Here is a 23441-nt window from a genome sequence, read left to right on the forward strand (position 1 = left end):
TGAGGGGGCTAAGGAGGTGAGGGGCTCTGTGGGGTGGGGGCACAGGTCAGTCGGGGCTAAGGAGGTGAGGGGCTCTGTGGGGTGGGGGCACAGGTCAGTCGGGGCTAAGGAGGTGAGGGGCTCTGTGGGGTGGGGGTACAGGTCAGTGAGGGGGCTAAGGAGGTGAGGGGCTCTGTGGGGTGGGGGGCACAGGTCAGTCGGGGCTAAGGAGGTGAGGGGCTCTGTGGGGTGGGGGCACAGGTCAGTGAGGGGGCTAAGGAGGTGAGGGGCTCTGTGGGGTGGGGGCACAGGTCAGTGAGGGGGCTAAGGAGGTGAAGGGCTCTGTGGGGTGGGGGCACAGGTCAGTGAGGGGGCTAAGGAGGTGAGGGGCTCTGTGGGGTGGGGGTACAGGTCAGTGAGGGGGCTAAGGAGGTGAGGGGCTCTGTGAGGTGGGGGCACAGGTCAGTGAGGGGGCTAAGGAGGTGAGGGGCTCTGTGGGGTGGGGGTACAGGTCAGTGAGGGGGCTAAGGAGGTGAGGGGCTCTGTGAGGTGGGGGCACAGGTCAGTCGGGGCTAAGGAGGTGAGGGGCTCTGTGAGGTGGGGGCACAGGTCAGTGAGGGGGCTAAGGAGGTGAGGGGCTCTGTGGGGTGGGGGTACAGGTCAGTGAGGGGGCTAAGGAGGTGAGGGGCTCTGTGAGGTGGAGGCACAGGTCAGTCGGGGCCAAGGAGGTGAGGGGCTCTGTGAGGTGGGGGTACAGGTCAGTGAGGGGGCTAAGGAGGTGAGGGGCTCTGTGGGGTGGGGGTACAGGTCAGTGAGGGGGCTAAGGAGGTGAGGGGCTCTGTGAGGTGGGGGCACAGGTCAATCGGGGCTAAGGAGGTGAGGGGCTCTGTGGGGTGGGGGTACAGGTCAGTGAGGGGGCTAAGGAGGTGAGGGGCTCTGTGAGGTGGGGGCACAGGTCAGTCGGGGCTAAGGAGGTGAGGGGCTCTGTGAGGTGGGGGCACAGGTCAGTGAGGGGGCTAAGGAGGTGAGGGGCTCTGTGGGGTGGGGGTACAGGTCAGTGAGGGGGCTAAGGAGGTGAGGGGCTCTGTGAGGTGGAGGCACAGGTCAGTCGGGGCCAAGGAGGTGAGGGGCTCTGTGAGGTGGGGGTACAGGTCAGTGAGGGGGCTAAGGAGGTGAGGGGCTCTGTGAGGTGGGGGCACAGGTCAGTCGGGGCCAAGGAGGTGAGGGGCTCTGTGGGGTGGGGGCAGAGGTCAGTGAGGGGGTAAAGAGGTGAGGGAGGGGCTCTGTGAGGGGCAGGAGCTGAGGACAGGGCAGGACTGAAGGGCACAGGCAAGGTCTTCTGGGGGCCCAAGATGGACCCCTTGCTGTCACTGGTTGCTGGGCTCCTGCTGCTCGCGCTGTGGGTGCGGCACAAGGGGCTGGAGTACCTGCTGGTTCACCACCGCTGGGTCTTCGTCTGTCTCTTCCTGTTGCCCCTCTCTGTTCTGTTCGACATCTACTACCAGCTGCGGGCCTGGGCCGTGTGGAGGCTGCACAGCGCCCCTCAGCAGCACGGCCAGCGTGTCCGCCACATCCAGGCACAGGTGAGAGCAAGGGGACAACGGGGCGAGGGGAAACATCGATGGGGAAGGAGGTGCAAGGGGTGTCAGGAGGGAGGAGAAAGCTGAGGTATTGGTGGGGGACCCTGACTGGCTTTGGTGATAAGCTCAATCTTAGGTGATTATAAGATCTTTTGTTTAGACCATGTTAGTTAACTTGAGCTAGCTGTTGTGGTTTAAGAAAGGATCTTTTCCAACATCCAGATGGGGCCTGAAAGGCACATGTTGGCCTGGCTCCTGTTAGAAGCTGGTGCAGAGACTCCATCTCTCCCCATGACATACTGCCATAGTTAAGGTCAGCATGAGTGCTCAAGCTGGAGCTTTGTGGATATAAACAAGGGAGCTGCTGATAGGATGCTCTCTATGAGAGTTCCTCAATTTTGGAATTTACTCATGTCACTGGTCCAAAACAGCCTGAATTCGATAACCTTATCATTTTTCCCAGGCAGTTGAAAACTTAGCAGGGCCATTGCAAAGATAGGGAACTGTTCATTGTTAAATTAAATTCTTAAATTATTAATTCTTAAACTTGTTTACAATAATAGGTTGTTGACCGACTGTTCAAACCCCAATTTAGAGGACAGAAGACTGCTTTTTGTCTGGTCCCTACCTCACGACCTGTCCAGGTGGGATAATCCTATCAGGAATTAAAGCTCCCACTGGCATAGCTCACAACAGGCTCACTAGACCACACAAGCCTTTCCCAGGGAAGTCCTACATTTCAGAAATAGCCAGGCTCTCTGATGCTGGGTTATTTTAAATCAGTGGTCCCCAACGTTTTAGTCTGGCGGGTGCCAGACGAAGGACCGTGGCGGTGGTCGAGCATCTGCCGAAATGCCGGTGAATTTCGGCAGCATTTTGGCGGATGCTCGACTGCCAGCCAGGATACAGGTGCATGGTGCCCATGGGCACCGTGTTGGGGACCCCTGTCTTAAATTGTACTGTAGCACTTTCGGTGTATTTTTAAGAAAGGACACCCGAGTGTTTGGATAGGCACCCTTTTTATAAATCTAATTGCGATACTGGTGTATCAGGTACCAGCTCATGCAATGGCTGTAATTATCAACTGAGTACTGGCAGATTCATAGCTGGAAACCAGACCAGCTCACCTGTACGTTAGTATTGTTCAAGATACGTGTTAGACTTGCAAAGTTATATTTACACTCTACAAAATGCTTGTAAGTTGCTGCATGTTTTAATCTTAACTTGTAACGTCTGAATCCCATGCTATAAGGTAATATCTAGGTTTCCCTTTACAACTGTAAAAATGCCTGCTCTGAACTTGTGAACTGAGGCAGGAGGAGTGGTTCCCCTGCCCATCAAGAAGAATTATCAAACCTAAGTAGGCATTGTGAAGCATCACGATACAAAAATTGGGCTCACGGCCTTCTGACTACTGTAAAGGTGCTTCATGCAAGGAAGCTTGTGCCATCAGCTTGAATTCTGGATGAATAAAATAACATGAACATTCTTCATCTCTTTGCCGTTTGGACTCTCACAGGGCTGGAATTAGGAAACAAAAGCAGAGATGCCCAAGGTCAGCATGGGTTAGCCTTAAAAGACATTTAGTGCTGACAGAGTACTACAACTCTGTCACCTTTTGGAACTAGATTGTAACTCATTTGTATAGATATGTTGCCTGCTTTAACCTATAAATAACTCTCTCATTTCTTTTTCTTAGTTAATAAATTCTTAGTTAGTTTCCTGTAGGATACTCGTGGTGGAATTCTGCGCTGCACAGAATTCATGTCTGGCACAGAAATTTTTTTCTGCTCAAAAAATACATTCTGCCTGAGAAGTGCTGCAGTTCTACCTTTTACCCACCAGAGGCCACTGTGGCACCAGAACAGACAGCAGCAGCTGACTGGCAGTAACAGCCAGCAGTTGGCTGCATTCATCACAGCATCCTGCCTGTGGAGCCTGGTTAGGAGGCACAGGATATGGCGAGGGAGGGTAACAGACAGAGTGGGGCATACAGAGCTGCTGAGGGGGGTCACAGACTGGGGTTCAGAAAGGCTAATATGGGGACAGACTGGGACAGGGGCTCAGGAGCTAGTGGGATGACAGCATTGAGCCAGGGACCACACGGGGATGGGTCGGGGTGTGTGGGCGGGAGGGTGCAGGGACACATGGGGATGGGGCAGATATGCCTGACTGAATGGGAGAGGCTAAGGTTCAGTCAGTTCATGAGGGAGGCTACCCAACAATCCCTCCTCCCAAAAAACCTGTTCCATACTTCTCCCATGCATACCCAACAACCCTCCCAGTTCACTCCCAAACTCCTTCCCTCTCCTTCAGCTACTCCATTACCCCTGACTCCCCCAAGCCTTTGCATTGTTTCTGAGGGGTACAGGAAATATGTTTCTGTATTGTAGTTTAAATTAATTGCTCAAAGTTCTGTATTAATGTACCTAGTAAGGAATGTATTTGTCAAAAAAAACATTTCCTGGATTTGTTTGTCTGTATTATTACAGATATACTTGCTGACCAGTATTTTGAAATAAATGACCAAAATAATTGAAACTGGCATGATTATATTGTGTTATTTTGACAAATAAAATATGCAGAATTACCCTAGGAAATATAGGATTGTCTACAAATGTTGTCTTTGGTGTGAGATCTGAGGTACAAATTGGTGTGGGATAAGTGTTTATCTTGGGACTGGGAGCAATCTGAATATTTTGTGATCTTTGGTATAAGAGACCATTTATCACTAAGTCCAGCTTGTCTGGGTGTCAGGATAGACTAGAGTGCCCAAAGGCGTTGTCTGTGAGCCCATAGTAAGATTGTTATAGTGCTTCAGGAGTTCACATTCGTTATTGGGTTGGGAAAATCTAATCACAGGATATACAGCCAGTTTGGGGTGTCTTCCCTGCTTTTTGACAGTCTGCCCTGAGGTAGGCATTCACAGTCATGAGCTGCTTCACGTAACATGACACTAGTAATGGATTTTTTTCAGCTTGATATGTTTCTGGTTGAGGGCAGATGGTGTCATTTATGTAATAGCTTTAACAAAGGGTTTAACAAAGACCTCAGTGGTTCAGGAGCCAAATTAGAGATCAACATTACTCAAAAGAGCCACAGCAGTGTGAATTCATTGTTTCATTTACTATAGTACTCTATATTCATATTTAAACTGTGTGACGGAAAATACTTAGTTTATACATAAAATTCTCATAGCAAAATGATTGACCAGGTATTGTTATTTTCATCAACTAAAATTGGTTAATAATTGAATCAGAGTGTTTTAATATGTGCTGCAAAGAACCTCATGAGACACATTAAAGAGCAACCTGTGACTTGCGAGCCTCAGTCTGAGTATCACTGAGCTAGACAAATACAGACTACACATTTTTAATAATGAGGTTAATTAACCATTGGATCAATTTACCAAGAGTTGGAGTGGATTCTCCATCACTGACAATTTTTTAAAACAAGATTTGATCTTTTTCTAAAAGATACACTGCAGGAATTATTTTGGGGAAGTTGTATGTCCTGTGTTACACAGGAAATCTGACTAGATGATCACAATGGTCCCTTCTGGCCTTGGAATCTATGAATTGGAGTTTGTGAATACTTCTCTGTTTATTGGTCTCTTTCTGTAATGTTCATTTGCAAGTCCAGATTTGAATCCAGTCTTTGGTGCCCAATTACAGCAAGAGGATATTAAGAAAAAAGAAAGACAATGAAATTGTATCAATGCATCTGTATTTTACTTTGCAGTATACATTGCAGCACAAAACAAACAATGCAATATGCTATCATACCTATAACTATATACATTAGTGAGAACAAAAGACCGTCTTCCTGCTCTTTCTCTATTAGATGTAAGAGTAACATGTAAATGTAACAGATTACAGTTAGTCTAAATCCTTCCCCAGTTCCAGCTAAAGCAACTGACCTTAGGTTATGGGTAAGGCTAAGATTTTGTCACAGATATTTTTAGTAAAAATCACGGACAGGTCACGGGCAATAAAAAAAAATAAAAAAAAAAAATTACAGAATCCTGTGACCTGTCTGTGACTTTTACTAAAAATATCTGTGACAAAATGAGCAACTGCAGGGTCCCCACACTGCCTGCAGCAGCTGGGCAGCTGCATGGGCCCCGGCTCAGAGCTCCAGGGTCCCCCGCCCTCCTGTGGCTTGGAGCTCCGGGGTCTCCCTGTCACTCGGAGCTCCAGGGACCTGCATTGCCCGCAACAGCTGGGAGTTGCAGGAGCCCACAGCAGCCAGGAGCTGTGGGGTCCTCCCGATGTGGCTCGGAGCCCCCTGCCGACCACAGCAGCCGGGAGCTCCCGGGGGCCACTGCCACCCACAGAGGTCAGGAGCTGTTGGGTATCCCCCACTGCCCAAGGTGCGGGACCCCCAAGCTCCAAGCGACCATAGGTAGTGGGGGGGACCCTGCAGCTCCCTGCTGCCACTGGCTGAAGTCACAGAGATCTCTGGAAGTCACGTATTCCATGACTTCACAACCTCTGTGACAAAATCATAGCCTTAGTTATGGGTGCACAAAAAGGTTATATTATTGACAATAAATGTACATTGTTATTACTAAAATAACATAAGTATATATTTACATATCCTTACCTTGCCAATAACGTATATTATTCATATAGTACTTTACATTTTAAAACCGCCGTGGATACATGACTAGTCCTAATAAATACATATACCGTAAAATGAATAAACCTGTACAGTCTCTTTGTTCCACACTGAAGTCTTTCTTTGGGATGTTTGTATAGATGATTTTGACGCTGCCACCAATTGCTTTTCTTTTCCTGTATGAAATTAGTACTTGATTACAGAATTGCATCCTTCTGTGCTGATGCAGTTGCAGGGCTGGGGCCATAGGTTACACAACTCTTACCTAAAACTCCATTAAATTTCTTTCTTTCCTTCTCTGCGCTTTGGGTTTAGGATTCTACATGGGAGCTCCTGTATAAACTGTAGTGTGAATAACTGAAAATTCAAAATCTGGCCTCTAATACAATTCTTACAAAAATCATTGTAATTTCATTATTAGTTCAAATAGATAATTGAGAATGGAAGCAGGTCAAGCTGTCTGGAGTGGCTAAGTAGGTGAATGCCAACCTCAGGGCAGACCATTACAAACTGGTTGTGAGTTCTATACTTAGATTTCACCAACCGACCATCAAGTGTAAACTTCTCGGGCACTGTAACAGCCTAACCATATAATCACTGTTCCCTTGGGTACTCTAGTGTATCTTGCCACCTAGGCAAGCTTGTGACAGATGGTCTCTTAACACCAAAAATCACAATAATATTCAGGTTACTCTCAATCCCAAAGGACCAGTTACTTACACTAGTGAATTGCACTTTAGATCTTACACCAAAGACAACACTTGTAGCAAATCCTAGAATAAATTAACTAAAGATTTATTAACTAAGAAAAAGAAATAAGGGTTATTTAGAAGGTTAAAGCAAATGTACATGCACAAATGAGTTAGTCTTAGGTTCCAAAAGATAATAGAAGCTGCTGTAATATGCAAGCTCCGTGTGTCATCTAGGGCTAAACTAGGTTAAGTAGCTGGAGATCCCTTGCTTATGCTTAGAAATCTTACCTGCCCCAAGTCCAAGCAGCACAGAGATGCACTTTCTTCGTAGCTGGGATTTTTATTCCCTTCTCCCAGAGTCCACACTGGTGGGACAAGCCCCCATGCATGTCTCTTTTTCATTGGTGTGGGGAGAGCAATCAACAAAGTCTTTTGTCCTCTAATGTTCTACAGTGGTTTGTCTGGTGTCTGTAGGCCGCCTTTTGTTGGGCAGGAAATAACATCTCTTGTGGTAAATTAGTATTTCACACTTGGCAATGCTTCTCTCCTGACTGTGAGGGTTTACAGTTTGAGTGTAAACTTTTACTGATACCGAGCAAACACTTAAATATTTTATTATAACATGATACAGATATGTGAGATTACTGCATGCAGCCACTTAAAAGCATGTCATAAAGTGTAAACACTTAACATATTTTCATAAACCTAATACCTATTTTAACAATACTAACATACAACTGAGCCAGACTTGTTTCCAGGTATGCATTTGTCAGTGTCAGTTGAGGCCTGGGTCCCTTGGCATGAGCAGGCACCTGGTCAGCCATATCACAGGGGTTTGTTTTTTTCTTCTGTGACTTCTGCCATGACTTCTAAAGGGAGTTTGGAATTTTATTTCTGTTGCATAATATTTACAGCAGTTCTGTCATTCTTGACTCCTCCATTTTTCCTGTTTGTTACACTCATCTCAAATATGATAGGTACACCTTGATATTAGTCTGTTTGGAGTATCCTCCAAGCTCTGTAGTCCTGAGGAGTGAGCTAGATTATCTGATTACTTGCCTGTGATTCTTGTTCTCTAAATCCTAATCATACTAGATCTGTAAATGTACACTTACCACATGCATCTGTGTATGTAGATTCCCCGCTTCACCCTGCCCCCTATGTCAGTTCTTTTTGAGACTATAAGCCAGGTTTTTTGTGTATGATCAGGTGCAGTCTCATTGATTTTCATGGAGCGGTGCCTACATATGCCAATGATGGTTTGCCCCTCTGCCATCTATCCTGTTGATTTTAAAATATTATTTGCTAGTCGTTTTCTGAATCTCATGACTGAAACTCAGGCTTATGGATTTATTATAGCTGCTACATTCAGATAACTAGAACCACCAGAGATATTCTACTAAAAAGTTCATAAGCTAGCATATCTCATTTTGGAACATGTCTGCTAAATGCTCTTAAAATTTTAAATAGGAATATTCAAACCACACTAGTGACAGAAAGACATAAACAAGCACAGCCTATATGGAGCTACTATAAGTGAGTGGCACAACTGGTTAGAAAACAGTTCCCAGATAGTAGTTATCAGTGGTTCACAATCAGGCTGGAAGAGCATTGGGGTCCCTGTTCAGTATCTTCATCAGTGATTTAAATAATGGTATAGAAAGTACATTACAAAGTTTGCAGATGACGCCAAGCTAAGAGGGGGTTGCAAGTGCTTTGGAGGATAGGATTAAAATTCAAAATGATCTGGACAAACTGGAGAAGTGGTTTGAAGTAAATAGGATGAAATTCAAGAAGAGCAAATGCAAAGTATTCTACTTAGGAAGGAACAATAAATTTCACACATCCAAAATGGGAAATGACTGCGTAGGAAGGAGTGCTGCAGAAAGGGATCTGGGGGTTATAGTGGATTGCAAGCTAAATATGAGTCAACAGTGTAACACTGTGCAAAAAAATTATCATCATTCTGGGATGTATTAGCAGAAGTATTTTAAGCAAGACTCAAGAAGTAATTCTTCCATTCTACTCTGCACTGATAAGGCCTCAACTGAAGTTTTCTGTCCAGTTCTGGGCACCACATTTCAGGAAAGATTTGGACAAACTGGACAAAGTACAAGAGGAGAGCAACAAAAAAGATTAAAGGTCTAGACAACATGACCTATGAGGAAAGATTGAAGAAGTTGTGTTTGTTTAGTTTGGAAAAGAGAAGACTGAGGGTGGACATGATAAGTTTTCAAGGACATAAAAAGTTGTTTACAAGGAGGAGGGAGAAAAGTTGTTCTCGTTAACCTCTAAGGATAGGACAAGAACCAATGAGCTTAAATTGCAGTAACGGAGGTTTAGATTTGACATTAGAAAAAACTTCCTGTCAGAGTAGTTAAGCACTGGAATGAATTGCCTAGGGAGGTTGTGGAATCTCTGTGGTTGGAGGTTTTCAAGAACAGGTTAAACAAACACCTGTCTGGAATAGTCTAGTTATTATGTAGCCCTGCTTTGAGTTCATGGGACTGGACTAGATGACGTTTTGAGGTCCCTTCCAGTTCTATACTTTTAGGATTCTATTATATGTAGAATAATATAGTTAAACACTATCAAATTGGGGTGGGGCAGGGAGGTTTTCACTTGCAGTTTTGTTTTAGATTTTTATATTTCACTGCATCAGTTTAATCATAATTGTGACAGAGATGGCAGTTTCCTGCAATATCCCCAACATACTTTATTGACGTAGCTTTAAGTATCTTAGGAGTTCATGTTATTAAAAATGCAAATGTTTATATATTATTGTATGTAACATCTGAAACCCTGGGAAATGTTATGAGTAAAGCTACGATTTAGTCATGGGTATTTTTAGTAAAAGTCATGGACAGGTCACAGGCAATAAACAGAAATTCATGGTCCATGACCTGTCCATGACTTTTACTAAAAATACCCATGACTAAATCTTGTGGGGGAGTGCTGATCGGGAAGGGGTTCCGGGGGGGGATGGGGGGCACTGCTCCGGTGTGGGGCCAGCGACACCAGCTGCTGGGGCCACTGAGCAGTGGCTGTTCCGGCTGCCCCTTGGGACTGCTGCTCAGGTTGTCCCTGGAGCCAGCTGCTTGGGTGGCCCAGGAGTCAGCTGCACTGGCTGCTGCAGAAGTCACAGAGGTTGCGGAAAGTCATGGAATCTATGACTTCTGCAACCTCTGTGACAGACATGGACCCCTAGATGTGAGCTTTAAAGGACTGTTTGAAATAAGGGGCCAAGACAAGAATGAACTATTAAAGTTAAGTAGGGTTTCCCAGGAAATCTCTAGGAGAAAGGATATGCAAATACAATTACTCTGGTTGTAGAAGAACTCAGCCTTCTGAAGCTTTGCCTTGATGTCGGGGCAAAGGGGAGAGAGAACCTTTTTATCTGTTGATCACCTGTTACATGAGGACAGATTTATATATATATAATATATATAAAAAGAAGGGATGTTCAGATACATGAGTGGGCTTGCTGTGAGCTAACCACTGTTTGCTGGCCGGAGCCCATGTTGAAGTCAGAGGGTGATCTCTGGTAAGCTTATTACTATGATTGTAGGTTCTTCTATAGTTAATGCTTTTCCTTAATAATAAATGTTCTTGCTTAGAAAGAGCTATGTGATAACTTAATTGTGGCAATTACACTATTTACCATCTCTGAGGAGAAAAAATAAAGCAAGTCTGCAGAGGCAGTCTAACTTTGCTGGGAAATTCACAGTGTAGGCTGGGAGATGCGCAGCCTCGAAACACCCTGGTTAGGAGGGAGAGAGATGTATGTCTCTGCCCCAGTGGAGTCAACAGCTGGGGACCTAAAAGCTTAAGAGTGGGTGCCCTTGCTGGACCACGAGGAGGAATACAGGTGCATTGCCCTGAACTATGACAATAACTTTTTACAGGTGCAGGAATGGAAAAATGAAGGTGGGAAAACATACATGTGTACTGGCCGACCTGGCTGGCTAACAGTATCACTTCGTGTTGGAAAGTACAAGAAGACTCATAAGAATATAGTCATCAACTTAATGGGCATTCTAGAGGTAGACATTGAAAGACAGGTAATGCTAACATTTTTACATTTAATACTAAAGTTTACAACACTTTATTATGGTTATTGCTTAAAAGGACACTAAATTCCCTGAAGGTAATTGAAACCCACTTATTAAAAAATTATACAAATCCAAGAGCAAATGTTCTCGTCATCCCTTTTTAATGTGGAAAGCGTTGTTACTTTTTTAGTCCTTTTGGACATCAGCATTCTCTTACGGTGTTGGAAACCCAAACACATCTGCATTGTGCCTCTGCATGGGAAACACACAATCTTGACAGAGCCATATTCTGAGTGATCAGGAAATATTTGGATTCTAGAAGGGAGTATTTTCTTGCTGAGAGAGAAATGAGTGGACACAGGATACACAGTGGGAAGGCTATTAAGTGAACAGGTCTGGTTGAGCCCATCTGCCATATTGGTTCTTTTTTTGTAAACCCTCCACTCATCTACAAAATTTCATTTTTCCTTTCCTTTCCTTTAAGAAACAACTTTCTAACTCTAATAGGTGCAAAGAACCTTCCAAATGTGAATTTGTTCACTGTTGTCGTCCCATGTCTGCCTAGATACCAAAACAATGGCCCATTGACATCAGTTGGAGTTGTACACCTTTATGACACCTTTGTATCTGATTTCTGATGATAGAGATTCTGAAACTTTTTGGAATACTTTCCTCTCCTCACTAGTGGTGACACTTCTGCCTGTTCTGAAGTGTTATGGTAAATCCTTGATTCAAGGCACTAGTGTCAAGTCAGCACATCAAAATGGTTCCATTTAAATAATGCATGTTCTTGAATTTTGCAAATCCCATGGGTAATTACAAACTGAAGTTGTACAACCATACGTACACCTTTGCATAACCCCAGCTTCATGCACATTGCAGGATTTGTACAACTAAGATGAGCCTGCAAAGTGTGCACAGACTTTTCCTTGAAATTTTATGCCTTTAAAGTAGTTTTACAAATAGTAAACCCACTATGAATATCAGATTTTGAAAGGAGTGCATGGCGCTTTTTAAAAAAAAAAAAGTAACATCTGTTTAACAAGCTGAGCTCTGAAAGATCAGTTTGACTTATGTTTGGGAGATTGAACCACACCCCTTTTCAAGATGAGGTAGGTGGAAGAGGGAAACAGTCTCTTAACTATCTTTAGTTACACTCTTTGAGTGTCTAAATTAAAGAGCAGAACTGATAATAAGAAATGCGATCAACATTTGTGTGGTGTCAGCATTAATACTTGAATACTTTCTCTCTTAGGTTGTCCGTGTGGAACCGTTGGTCACCATGGGGCAGTTGACAGCACATCTGAATCCTATGGGCTGGACTCTTCCAGTGGTACCTGAACTTGATGACCTCACAGTAGGTGAGGATTCTTTATAAAAAAGCATGAGTTTTGCTGTATATTAAATAGCTTTTTATGCAGTTTACTATGTTTTTCAGTCTCGGTTTTCTCAGAAATATATATATATATAATATATTTTTTTAATTCTTGCTGAATTTTGTATTCTGCTATCACACATTATATATAGAGACAAGGTGGGTGAGGTAATAACTTTTATTGGCCCAACCTCTGTTGGTGAGAGAGAGAAGCTTTTGAGCTTACACAGAACTCTTCTCATAAGCTTGTCTTTCTCACCAACAGAAGTTGGTCCAGTAAAAGATTGTGTCTCATCCACCACGTCTCTCTAATATCCTGGGACCAAGACAACTACAACAACACTGCATACGTTATATTTTAGACATGCATCTGCTTTTTAAAACTGCTACCAGGAATAACATGAAAGATTTCATTTTCCAGAAGCCCTCTTTAATTTTTTTCCTCTTTGTTCTTAAACCATTTTCATTTTAAAGGAAAATATGTTTCAGTTGATTACATTTTCTTGTTAAGGAGGTCTGATCATGGGAACTGGCATTGAGTCTTCATCCCATATCTATGGACTATTTCAACATACCTGTTTGGCCTATGAACTTGTTCTTGGTGATGGAAGCCTTGTGAGATGTACACCAGTAAGATAAAATGTTATTTTACTATGATTTACAATGTTATCAGTTGTTGAATGGATACACATCTGATTTAGTATAATGTACTTTTTGCAGACTGAAAATTCAGACCTATTTTATGCAGTGCCTTGGTCTTGTGGTACTCTGGGATTCCTGGTTGCTGCAGAAATAAAAATAATTCCTGCTAAGAAATATGTAAAATTACATTACAAGCCTGTGAGAGGTTTGGAAAAGATATGTGAAAAATTTACTGAGGAATCTAAAAAGAAAGAGAATAACTTTGTGGAAGGACTGGTGTACTCCTTGGAAGAAGCAGTCATTATGACAGGAGTCTTCACTGACGAAGCTGAAGACAGCCAGGTAACTAAAAGGAATCCTATTCTTAAATAAGATTTGTAGTTCTTTGAATGTAAAATATTCCAGTGTATGATAGTAAAACCAAAACAGTAGTATGATCAGTACAATAGGTATATTTTTAATGGATATTGAATTTGCTGGAATGGTTGAATATACTTAACATTAGAATTTTGCAGGTAACTATCAATTCAGGCTGTAACTCCTACATTTCCTAAAGTGATAGGTCTTTTCATATCTCTAGCTTGCATCATAGATGTTTCTTTTCAACTCCAAGAAGAAAAGAACCAACTTGAACAGTATATAGCAACAACACAGTGCTTTAAGATAGGAAACACATCTGAAGGGAGATGTAGTTACACTGCAATTACCCAAACTAACATCTGACTAGAAAATCAGGGTTGTTAATAACAAAAACATGCCATGTGTCTCTTTAGTGGCAACTCTTCTGAAATGCTGACCGCTCTACAGAACACTGAGGCTTTTGGTTCATTACTGGCTTGAGAACAGAGTAACATTCCTAGAATACTGACATCAGTTCCCATACTCAACTTTCTTTGGGCAGGCCAAACTTTATTTTAACTCATCCTTAATGAGGAAAGCTTATGAAACACACACACTGGCACACTATAATAATTACTCCTGGGGGAATTCTATGCCACTGCAGATGTGCAGAACTCATGTCCCCTGCATACTTTTTTTTGTTTTCCCCGCAGAATAATAGATTCTGATGGGGAAGCAAAGAGAAACCGCAAGAGGGGTCATGCAACCCCATCAACAGTGGTCCTGAGCAAGCGTATCACAAGCAGCTGAGAGAGATGTAAATCACTGCCTCGGGGGAAGGGGAGGCAGACCTGGGCAAGTGTGCGAGACTCCCTCTCACTCACTATCACAGTGCCCCTGGTACAAAGGAACAGGGCTCTGGGGTGGTTCTGTGGTAGGCCCGGCCTCGGCGCATGTCAGGCTTGGGTGCAGGCTCACTGCTGAGTCCATGTCCAGGGCGGGGGGAAATAGAGGGCTGTAGGGTGATTCCCTCCCGCCTCTCCCCCCTCCCCCTAAACCTCTGTGCAGCCAGTTGACTGTAGTCCTTACTGGGAGGCAACCTCAGTGCACACCCCATGTTCCTATCGCTGCACCCATCCTGCAGTGGCATAGGGCTCACACAAGCAGCAATGGGAAAACTGGGGAACCCTTGGCCAGGAGCACCATTTAGGGAGGACAGGAGGGCACCCCCCCCCCCAAGTTTCTCACTAGAGGTCTGCTTGTGGCACACACCTCAGCTCCAGGCAGAACTCTTACCTGCAGCGATGTGTGGGCAGATTCACTCTTCCAGGAGCTGAGGTTCTCTGGCTGCAGCTTCCGCAGTCAGTTTTCTGCACTGTCCTAGGGCCTCTGGCAGGGGGTCTGGCAAGGAAGGGATCAGTCAGGGTGTGAAGGGGGAGCACAGGGTCCCCAGTGGTGGTGGTGGGAGCATAGGGGTACTCCATGGTGGGGGTGCGTAGGTGCGAGCATAGGTACCCCAATGATGTGGGGAGAGCAGAGGGACCACAGAGCTCCCAGTGGGGTGGGGGAGGGGGAAGAGGAGTGGGAAAGAGGAGTCAAGCTCCAGGGAAAGGAGAGGTGAGGACATAGGTCTGTGCCCTGAGGGAGGGGGCAGTGAGTGTGGGAGAAGCAGCTGAGGGGGAACAGTCCTTGGGGCAAGGATCCTGAGGGATGAGGAACTGAAGAAGGATGGGAGCTAAGAGCAACTAAGTGGGTCGTGGGGTCTGTTTGCCCTCAGAGAAGCAGGGAGAACCCTCACCTCTTCCTGGGAAGAGATTGGGGACAGACCCCAGTAAGCTAATGCGTTCTCTCAACTGACTAACCTACTCTCTGCCTTCTTCTCCATCTGGTAACTTATAACTTGATTCTGAAGTGAGGATCCATGTGGGTGCAGAGGTTTCTTTAACTCTGAATTCCTGAGGGAATCTTTTTTGTTGTTTGTATTGTTACAGACATACTTGCTGGAGGTATTTTGAAAAAAATTCCAAAATAATTGAAACTGGCATCATTATATTGTGTTATTTTGACAAATAAAATATGCAGAATTTTAAAATACTATGTGCAGAATTTTTAAAATTTTTGATACAGAAGTTCCCCAGAAGTAAATAATACTTAATACTATCTAGCTCGTAAATGTTGATTCAGTAGCTTTCTAACTGCTTTACAGAGGCAGTCAGCATTATAATTCCCATTTTACAAATGGGGAAGCCAAGACACAAGTACTTGCCCGCAGCCACCCAGGAGACGAACAGCAGATCCAGAAGTAGAATCTAGGTCTTCTGAGTGCCCATCCAGTCTTTATCCACAAGGTCCTACTACAATATGAAAATTATGTTTAAAAAGTTCTGAACATTTTCTTAGCATTAAGGCTGTTCTTTCCTTAATGTAATTCCAAAGTGAAAAAATGTGGGGGCACCATGAATATTGATATTACTGAATTTTCAAGTAAGGGATAATTCTTTATATTGGTGTTTGTTTGCTGATATGTTATATATCATTATTTTCAGATAAACAGAATTAGTAACTACTACAAACCATGGTTTTTTAAGCATGCAGAGAAGTATCTGAAGGCTAATCAAACTGGAATAGAGTACATTCCCTCAAGACATTACTACCACCGACATACCAGGAGTATCTTCTGGGAACTCCAAGTAAGACTTTAGACATAAAGAAGATTTTAATATTTGTTTTGGAGTACTTTGTACATACTCACTGCACAGCCAATGTTCTTTTCCCTTAGGAGTCACCTATGTCTGTCATAGGTGAGTAACTCCTTTCCTTAAGACAGAAAGAAATCCAAATGAAGTGGTGGTAGATTTAGGGATTTCTCTAGTGACAATGTCTATTTTTGCATTCCTTTCTGACTTTTTTATACAAATGTATGACTGTAAAAGATAATATCACGAGCACCTTCCCTTTTTAATTTTTCATTTAGGCCCACATTCAAGAAAGCACTTAAAAATCTTATTTTAGCTTTTATCAAGCATGTTCTAAGTACTTGCCTGAATTGGGACTTTAAAAAGATAAACCAGGAAATTCAGGGCAAAAACACGAATGCACACTTATGGCTGAGAATTTACCCTGCCTAAATTGTGTCCAGCTGTGCCCAGCGTTGCTGTGGAATCACCACTTTGAATTCCATCGTCTAAATTATTGTCATAATAAGCATTAATATAGAATTTTACACTACATAAGTTCCCATTGTTGAATTTAGGGTTGCATGTTGTTCATACCTATATTAATGTAGCCTAACATGACTACCAGCAATTAAAACTATTGAAAGAAAATATAATTTAATGTTGCTCTCAAAATCCAAATTCTGAAATACTGATTTTTCAGCTCACTTGATTTTACTAGCAGGTTTTTTTTTTCCATTTTCTCTTAAAGGATATCATTCCCTTTGGCAATAACCCTGTATTTCGTTACCTCTTTGGCTGGATGGTTCCACCAAAAATCTCACTATTAAAACTGACACAAGGAGAAGCTATTCGAAAGCTGTATGAGCAACATCATGTTGTACAAGACATGTTGGTCCCAATGAAAAGCCTTGAAAAATCTATCAGTACCTTCCACGGTGACCTGAATGTAAGAACACATTTCTCTAAAACCTGATAAATGGAAGATTGCCCTATGAATGGTGATTATTGGCATTAGTACAAGTAGTGCCTGTTGCAGAAAATATATATCAGTATGCTAAATTTGAGAGAATTTTTCCAGCTAATTAAATACTATTAGGCAGGAGGTAAAATGAAATGCTCTAATAAAAAGAAACAAGAAAAACTTGAGATTCAGAAATACCTGATTTTGTAGCTTTAACTCAGATTTTAAAAGCACTATCACTTTATCCTTTTTACTTGGCAAAATTGGAAATCAGATTTCTATTTCTGCAGAATCTATTGAGCCCCGAAAAGAGTGTTGGGAATTAACATTTGCTTTCCAAGTCATTGACTTCAGTTGTTTCAAGACTGAAATACAGACTTATGGACTTGAACGGCACCAGTAAAATGCTTTTCACTCCTTTGGTTTTACATGTAATTTTAAATCTAAATATACGTTCAGTTAATGACTTGGGATCTGGGACAGTTTTTCATTAGCGTTTTAAAGCTATTCCATTTATTATCTAGATCAGGCCTGCACAACATGCAGCCCGTGGAGGCTCACTGTGCGGCCCGCGGCGGGGAAGCAAAGGGCTTTGGGCTGCCTGCAGCCGCAGGGAGCCCAGAACTCTTTAAATCTCAGCCGCGGCCAGAATTCATAGGGCTCTGGGGAGCCCAGAGCTCTTTAAATCTTAGCCGCGGCCGGGAATCAAAGGGCTCTTGGCTGCTGGCAGCAGCGGGGAGCCCTGAGCCCTTTAAATCTCAGCCACGGCCAGGATTCAAAAGGCTCTGAGCTGCCCGCAGCGACGGGGAGCCCGGAGCCCTTTAAATCTCAGCCGCGGCCAGGATTCAAAGGGATCTGGGCTGCCTGCAGAGATTCCCGGCCGCGGCCGGGATTCAAAGGGCTCTGGGTTCCCCGCCCCCAGGGGCAGCCCAGAGCCTTTTCAATCCCGGCCACGGCTCCAGTGGATGGGCTGGGGCTGGGATTTAAAGCACTCGGGCTCCCCTCAGCAGCAGGAGTTCTGGGCCCTTTAAATCCCTGGCCCAGCCCCGCAAAGTTCCAGGTTCCCCCAGCCACCGGAGCCCTGGGCCCTTTAATTTGCCCCTGAGGGCTCCCAGCCACCTCTTCAGCTGGGAGCCCCTGGCTGATTTAAAATCAAGTATCACCTCCCCATCCCCAACCTTCCTTTTTGACCCACAGCTGTTTTGGTGGGCAGTGCTGGGGAAGGAGAGTTTGTTTCTTCAGGGCTGGGCAGTGCTGGGGCGGGGTGTTTCCGCGGGGCCAGGAGGTCTGGGAGGGGCAGGGGTGTTTCCGCGGTGCCGGGGAGTTTCGGCCCTCAGCTGTTATCTTTGGAGTAATGTGGCCCTCACCGCTTTATGAGTTGTGCAGGCCTGATCTAGATCAGTGTTTCTCAACCTGGGGGTCATGACCCCCAGGGGGGTTGCAGAAGAAGTTTAAGGGGATCGAAAGCAGGGTTGCCATTAGGGGATAGGAATCAAGGCAATTGTATGGGGCTTCCGTGCCTGAAACTAGTTGGAACAGCAGAATTTAAAAGGGGCATCAGTATAAGTTCTGTACTGAAAATTGGAGAAGAGTAGTGCAATTTTCTATCCATTTTTTCATGCTTTATTAACAGACAACTGATATTGTACTGTTAAAATTGGTGATACAAAATTATCTTTGCAGGTTTACCCACTGTGGTTATGTCCTTTCATATTACCCAATAATCCTGGCATGGTCCACCCAAAAGGAGATGAAATGGAGCTCTATGTAGATATAGGAGCTTATGGAGAGCCTAAAACAAAGCAGTTTGAAGCCAGGGAATCTGTGAGACAAATGGAAAAGTTTGTAAGAAACGTGCATGGGTAAGAGTCCGAGTCTTCAGGATAGCACCATATAGCTTATTGCCTTGCAGCTTAAGCAGATTTACTTAACTTTTAATTATTACAGTATTTAGTTACTGATTCTGATTTTATATATTCAGTATGACTGTCTTTTTTTTAATTTTAAGCATTGCTTGCTTACAAAAAAAACACACTGGTTGAGATTCTGTGCTGTGCCTCTAAGTAGCTTAGAATTTGCATCCCAGAGTGAGTGGTGGCTTTAAGATGTTTTTGAACCCTGCCGATACTGGGCTGCTCTAGGGGCTGGAAAGGCCTTCCATGTAAATTAAACAGCCTGTCTCCTATTTAGGGGCATGTCTGCATTACAGCAGCCTCTCCTGTTTCCCTGTAGACTGCAGCATTGATTGGAATCGCCTTGGAAGGAAGTCTTTATGGCTGTCCTCTGTAGGTCATGCACCAAGAGATTTTACCTGGGCCACAAATGGGATTTTTAGAGCCTCTTTGTGCTGCATTAGTCCTCTTACATGGTATAAAGGAGCCAGAGCGGAGCTGGGGACCTCATCTAAAATTTTGCATAGACTGATGCCAAATCCAGTGCTCTATGGTTTGGTAGCAAAGTCATGAAGCCAATCTTTCAGAAAAATAAACTATTCCACAATATTTAAACTGACAATAGAATTTGCCCAAACATATTCAGATTTTGTGTATCTGCTATTTACTTCTCTGTATTAGTGTCACAGCAAAACTAATTTAAAGAAATTCAAGAAACTGGGAAAGAAATCATTTGAAGTACAGGAATAAATTTTAAAAGCATTTTTTCATATTTAACTTATCTCCCCACCTCACCAAAAAGTGATAATGGAATGTTCTGTTGGCTTTTCCGTTGTACAACATGACCACTTTTTCAAAAGAGATGTCAGTGTTCAGCCATCAGACTGGCTGAATAATTATCTAATATGTAATTGGATAAATGTAATTAATCTGTACATTTGTTTAAAAAATGTATTTCAAAATATTTTGAAATACATCCTTACAATTTATAGCTCATCCTCAATTGCTTCATTTTTTTTCCAACCTGAAATTTTGCAACAGTATTAACATTTAATTCCTTATCCCCTCTTTTTCTTTCAGTTTCCAGATGTTGTATGCAGATTGCTACATGAACCGTGAGGAATTCTGGGATATGTTTGATGGTTCACTATACCACAAGCTGAGGGAGCAAATGAATTGCAAGAATGCTTTTCCAGAGGTGTATGATAAAATCTGCAAAGCAGCACGGCACTGAATCTGGATAATCGAAGCAAGCAATCAGGGAAGGATGGATTTACCTGTAGTAGTCAGTATATCCTTATAAAAGCTTTATCACTGTTCAAATAAGCTCATGTTGATGTTTAAAAATACAGATTTCTGTTTTATAAATTCACATTCAATAACTGTTAGTATGTTTTTCAAACAATTTCCCCAACTCATAGTAATTTCATTTCAGGAATCAAAGTCTTAGCCTACCACCTCTCTTTGTAGCTTAGTTGCAGACATAGCAATGTAGATGTAAATTTACATATTTCTAACTGTAGGGGGGGAAATTTGGAAAGACAAAGATACTTAAGTAAATAAGTTATTTATTGCAGTGTACATCTGAGACAGGTAAGAAGGTCACAAAATTCGGTGCCAAAGTTGAGAGAATTATTTTCAAATTAATTATGACTTTAAAAATGTCTTTTTCAAATCGGTAACTGGTGCAAGGTTTAAACTTAAGAGAAGTCAAAAGTTAACGCAGTTTAGAGATGGTTACTGAAATCTTCAAACTAAACTCACATTACTAATGCAGGTAAATAAATGGTCATTGAAAAATGTCTTCATTTCAGACCTGAATATCAAAATTTGTAGAAAATCCATTTTGATTGTGCCTATCTGATTTGTACTGATTCTGTTTATAAATGTGTGAGTGGTCATGAGTTTTAGGGATCTTTTTTTTTCTTCTTTTTTTAATTAATATGAGTTGAAGAGGAAACATTTTGGCTTCCTAGACTACTGAAAATCTCTGCTGCTATTCCATATAGACAAGTATTAAATACAATTTGTTACTTGTCGTGGGGTCTATTTTACTTTTTTATTATGGTTAATTTTAGTGCCTCATAAGTATTCAGTTGGAGAAGATATGGGCCATTTCAGACCATTCTATTCTTTTAGAGGGTGGGAGGGGAACTAAAAGACCCATTGTCAACATTAATAATTTAGTTATATAAGGTCCATTTGAATAAATATTGGTGATAATTGTAGGGGACAACCTAAAATCGAGTTGTGTAGTGGAAGTTTGAAATACCCAAGACATGGCTCTGACTTTTTGCTTTCCATTTTAGCTGGATTAGTTTGATAGGTTTTAAAAAAAGACCCCTTCAACCAACTGAAGAAGAAATAACATTAGAAAAATCTGCAGAGGGCTTACTATTCAAGCCCCTTTTCTAACTGTGTGTTTCACGAGCATGAAAACAGTTTGACGTTGCATATGGTACAACATTTTTTAAATTGAGTCTGCATCTGGTCCAAACTACTTAAAGTTGTTGTTTTAACATTTGTTGGGCTTGTGGAGAAATGTTATGTTCTTGCATTCTGCATAATGTGAAAACAGTTATAAAACAATTGTCAATGGTGGGTGGTGGTTCCTTTTTTATGTTCTAGTTCAATGCTAAACCAATGATTGTTTAGTGATTGATAGACATTTATAATGCAGATTAAACCACTGATAAGACAGTAATGGAAAATAAACTTGGTCATTCACTCTGTGTTGCATACTGGGCCAAATTGCAACCTTGCTGGTGCTGCCATGCGGGGGAGTAAAGGGATATAAGTCATCCCCTTATGGCCCTATGTATGTTGCCCATACTGTGTGTGTCAGTCCAGGGGGAGACATAACCAATGCAGAGCAGGTACTTCCCCCTCCATCCACATACATGAGTGCAACAGGGTGAGGAATGGGTGGAGCCCAGGCTCAGCCCCCACTCCAATGTGCAGGCCAGCACAGCTGTGTCAGCACTCCAGAGACTGTGTGCTGTGCCAGGTATAGACCTTGGAGCAAGGGCTACTGGAAAAACATTGTGATTGTGTCATAATCTACCTTCCAGTCTGCTCCTGGGGCAGCAAAATAATGGCTGCCCCTTTCTCATGGCAGAGCCATGATTTCACCTATTATCTGTAGGATACTCTGTACTGAGCGAGAATTGGTTCATTTAGCTTTTAAAAGGCAATGTTAAAAATAAAGGATATGCAAAGATATTAAATCAAAATAGTATGTCTCTAACTTGGGCATTCATAGTCTTTAGTTATACACTGTATTTGTTACTTCATAATTTGCCTTTGCAAACTTTTGGTACAACATGATTTTAATGTTGTGTAACTATGGTTATCATGAACACATGCACTCTTTCTTTCTCTCTCTCTCTCTCATATATGCACATTGCTGCTGATGGAGTTTGAAATTCTTGGCTATATGAGCTGTTACAATTAAAAATATAACCAGTTGTACTGTTAAAATGTTGTTTTTTTATGGATGACTAAATAAAATATGTTTTTAAAAAATCAGTTTGTTCTCTGCTGTGTCTTTGGCACTGTTACTGGTATTGCTGTGAAAAAGAGGGCTATTTGGAAATTACAGCATAGAGTGGAGTGAGATTGTTGAGAGACTCGGGTCCCAGTCATGCAAGCTGCTTAGTGTGAAGACCTCTTGAAATCTGTGGGGCTCCATCTCAGCACAGGAGCCCACTCATGCAGAGCGGCATGCAGGATTGGGGCTTGGATTTTTAATTACTGTCTGGGTGAATATTGACCCAACTATCTTCAAACTTCTCTTAGGAGTCTAAATAATCATAGAGTCATAGGACTGGAAGGAACCTTGAGAGGTCATCTAGTCCAGTCCCCTGCACTCATGTCAGGACTAAGTGTTATCTAAACCATTCCTGACAGGTGTCTGTCTAACCTGCTCTTAAAAATCTCCAATGATGGAGATTCCACAACTTCTGTGGGCAATTTATTCCAGTGCTTAACCTCTCTGACAGTTAGGAAGTTTTTCCTAATGTCCAACCTAAACCTCCTTTGCTGCAATTTAAGCCCATTACTTTTTGTCCTATCCTCAGAGGTTAAGAAGAACAATTCTTCTCTCTCCTCTTTGTAACACCTTTTGTTTTCTTGAAAACTATTACCATGTCCCCTCTCACTCTTCTCTTTTCCAGACTAAACAAACCCTATTTTTTCAATCTTCCCTCATAGGTCATGTTTTTTTAGACCTTTTAATCATTTTTGTTGCTCTTCTCTGGACTCTTTCCAATATGTCCACATCTTTCCTGAAATGTGACACCCAGAACTGGACACAATACTCCAGTTGAGGCCTAATCAGTGCAGAGTAGAGCGGAAGAATTACCTCTCATGTCTTGCTTATAACACTCCTGCTAATACATCCCAGAATGATGTTTGCTTTTTTGCAACAGCGTTACACTGTTGACTTATATTAAGCTTGTGGTCCACTATGAACTCCAGATCCCTTTCCGCAGTACTGCTTCCTAGGCAGTTATTTCCCAATTTGTATGTGTGCAACTGATTGTTCCTTCCTAAGTGGAGTACTTTGCATTTTTCCTTACTAAATTTCAACCTATTTACTTCAAACCATTTCTCCAGTTTGTCCAGATTAT

The 23441-nt window shown here is 42.7% G+C and overlaps 1 protein-coding gene across 2 annotated transcripts; it reads left to right on the top strand.

Moving 5' to 3' along the window:
• The first annotated feature begins 1258 nt into the window (after nucleotides 1-1258).
• Nucleotides 1259-22305, top strand: DHCR24 (24-dehydrocholesterol reductase). 2 transcript variants are annotated; one of them, XM_030573681.1, is made up of 9 exons: nucleotides 1259-1562; nucleotides 10777-10932; nucleotides 12179-12284; nucleotides 12810-12928; nucleotides 13019-13282; nucleotides 15826-15969; nucleotides 16706-16903; nucleotides 18602-18780; nucleotides 19891-22305. In XM_030573681.1, the coding sequence occupies exons 1-9, from the start codon at nucleotides 1332-1334 to the stop codon at nucleotides 20042-20044; spliced, it is 1551 nt and encodes a 516-aa protein (XP_030429541.1). In that variant the 5' UTR covers nucleotides 1259-1331; the 3' UTR covers nucleotides 20045-22305. The 2 variants fall into 2 exon arrangements, with proteins under 2 accessions (XP_030429541.1, XP_030429542.1); XM_030573682.1 differs by having other exon boundaries at nucleotides 12813-12928.
• Nucleotides 22306-23441: the final 1136 nt, after the last annotated feature.

This window comes from Gopherus evgoodei, chromosome 8 (genome assembly GCF_007399415.2).
Source record: "Gopherus evgoodei ecotype Sinaloan lineage chromosome 8, rGopEvg1_v1.p, whole genome shotgun sequence".
NCBI classification, from domain to species: Eukaryota; Metazoa; Chordata; order Testudines; family Testudinidae; genus Gopherus; species Gopherus evgoodei.

Excerpts from the sequence above, each read along its gene's own strand:
- DHCR24 (XM_030573681.1), top strand. The coding sequence starts at position 1,332 with ATGGACCCCTTGCTGTCACTGGTTGCTGGGCTCCTGCTGCTCGCGCTG. Across the intron at positions 1,563-10,776 it reads TCCGCCACATCCAGGCACAG|GTGCAGGAATGGAAAAATGA; the intron begins GTGAGAGCAAGG and ends AACTTTTTACAG. Across the intron at positions 13,283-15,825 it reads ACGAAGCTGAAGACAGCCAG|ATAAACAGAATTAGTAACTA; the intron begins GTAACTAAAAGG and ends CATTATTTTCAG.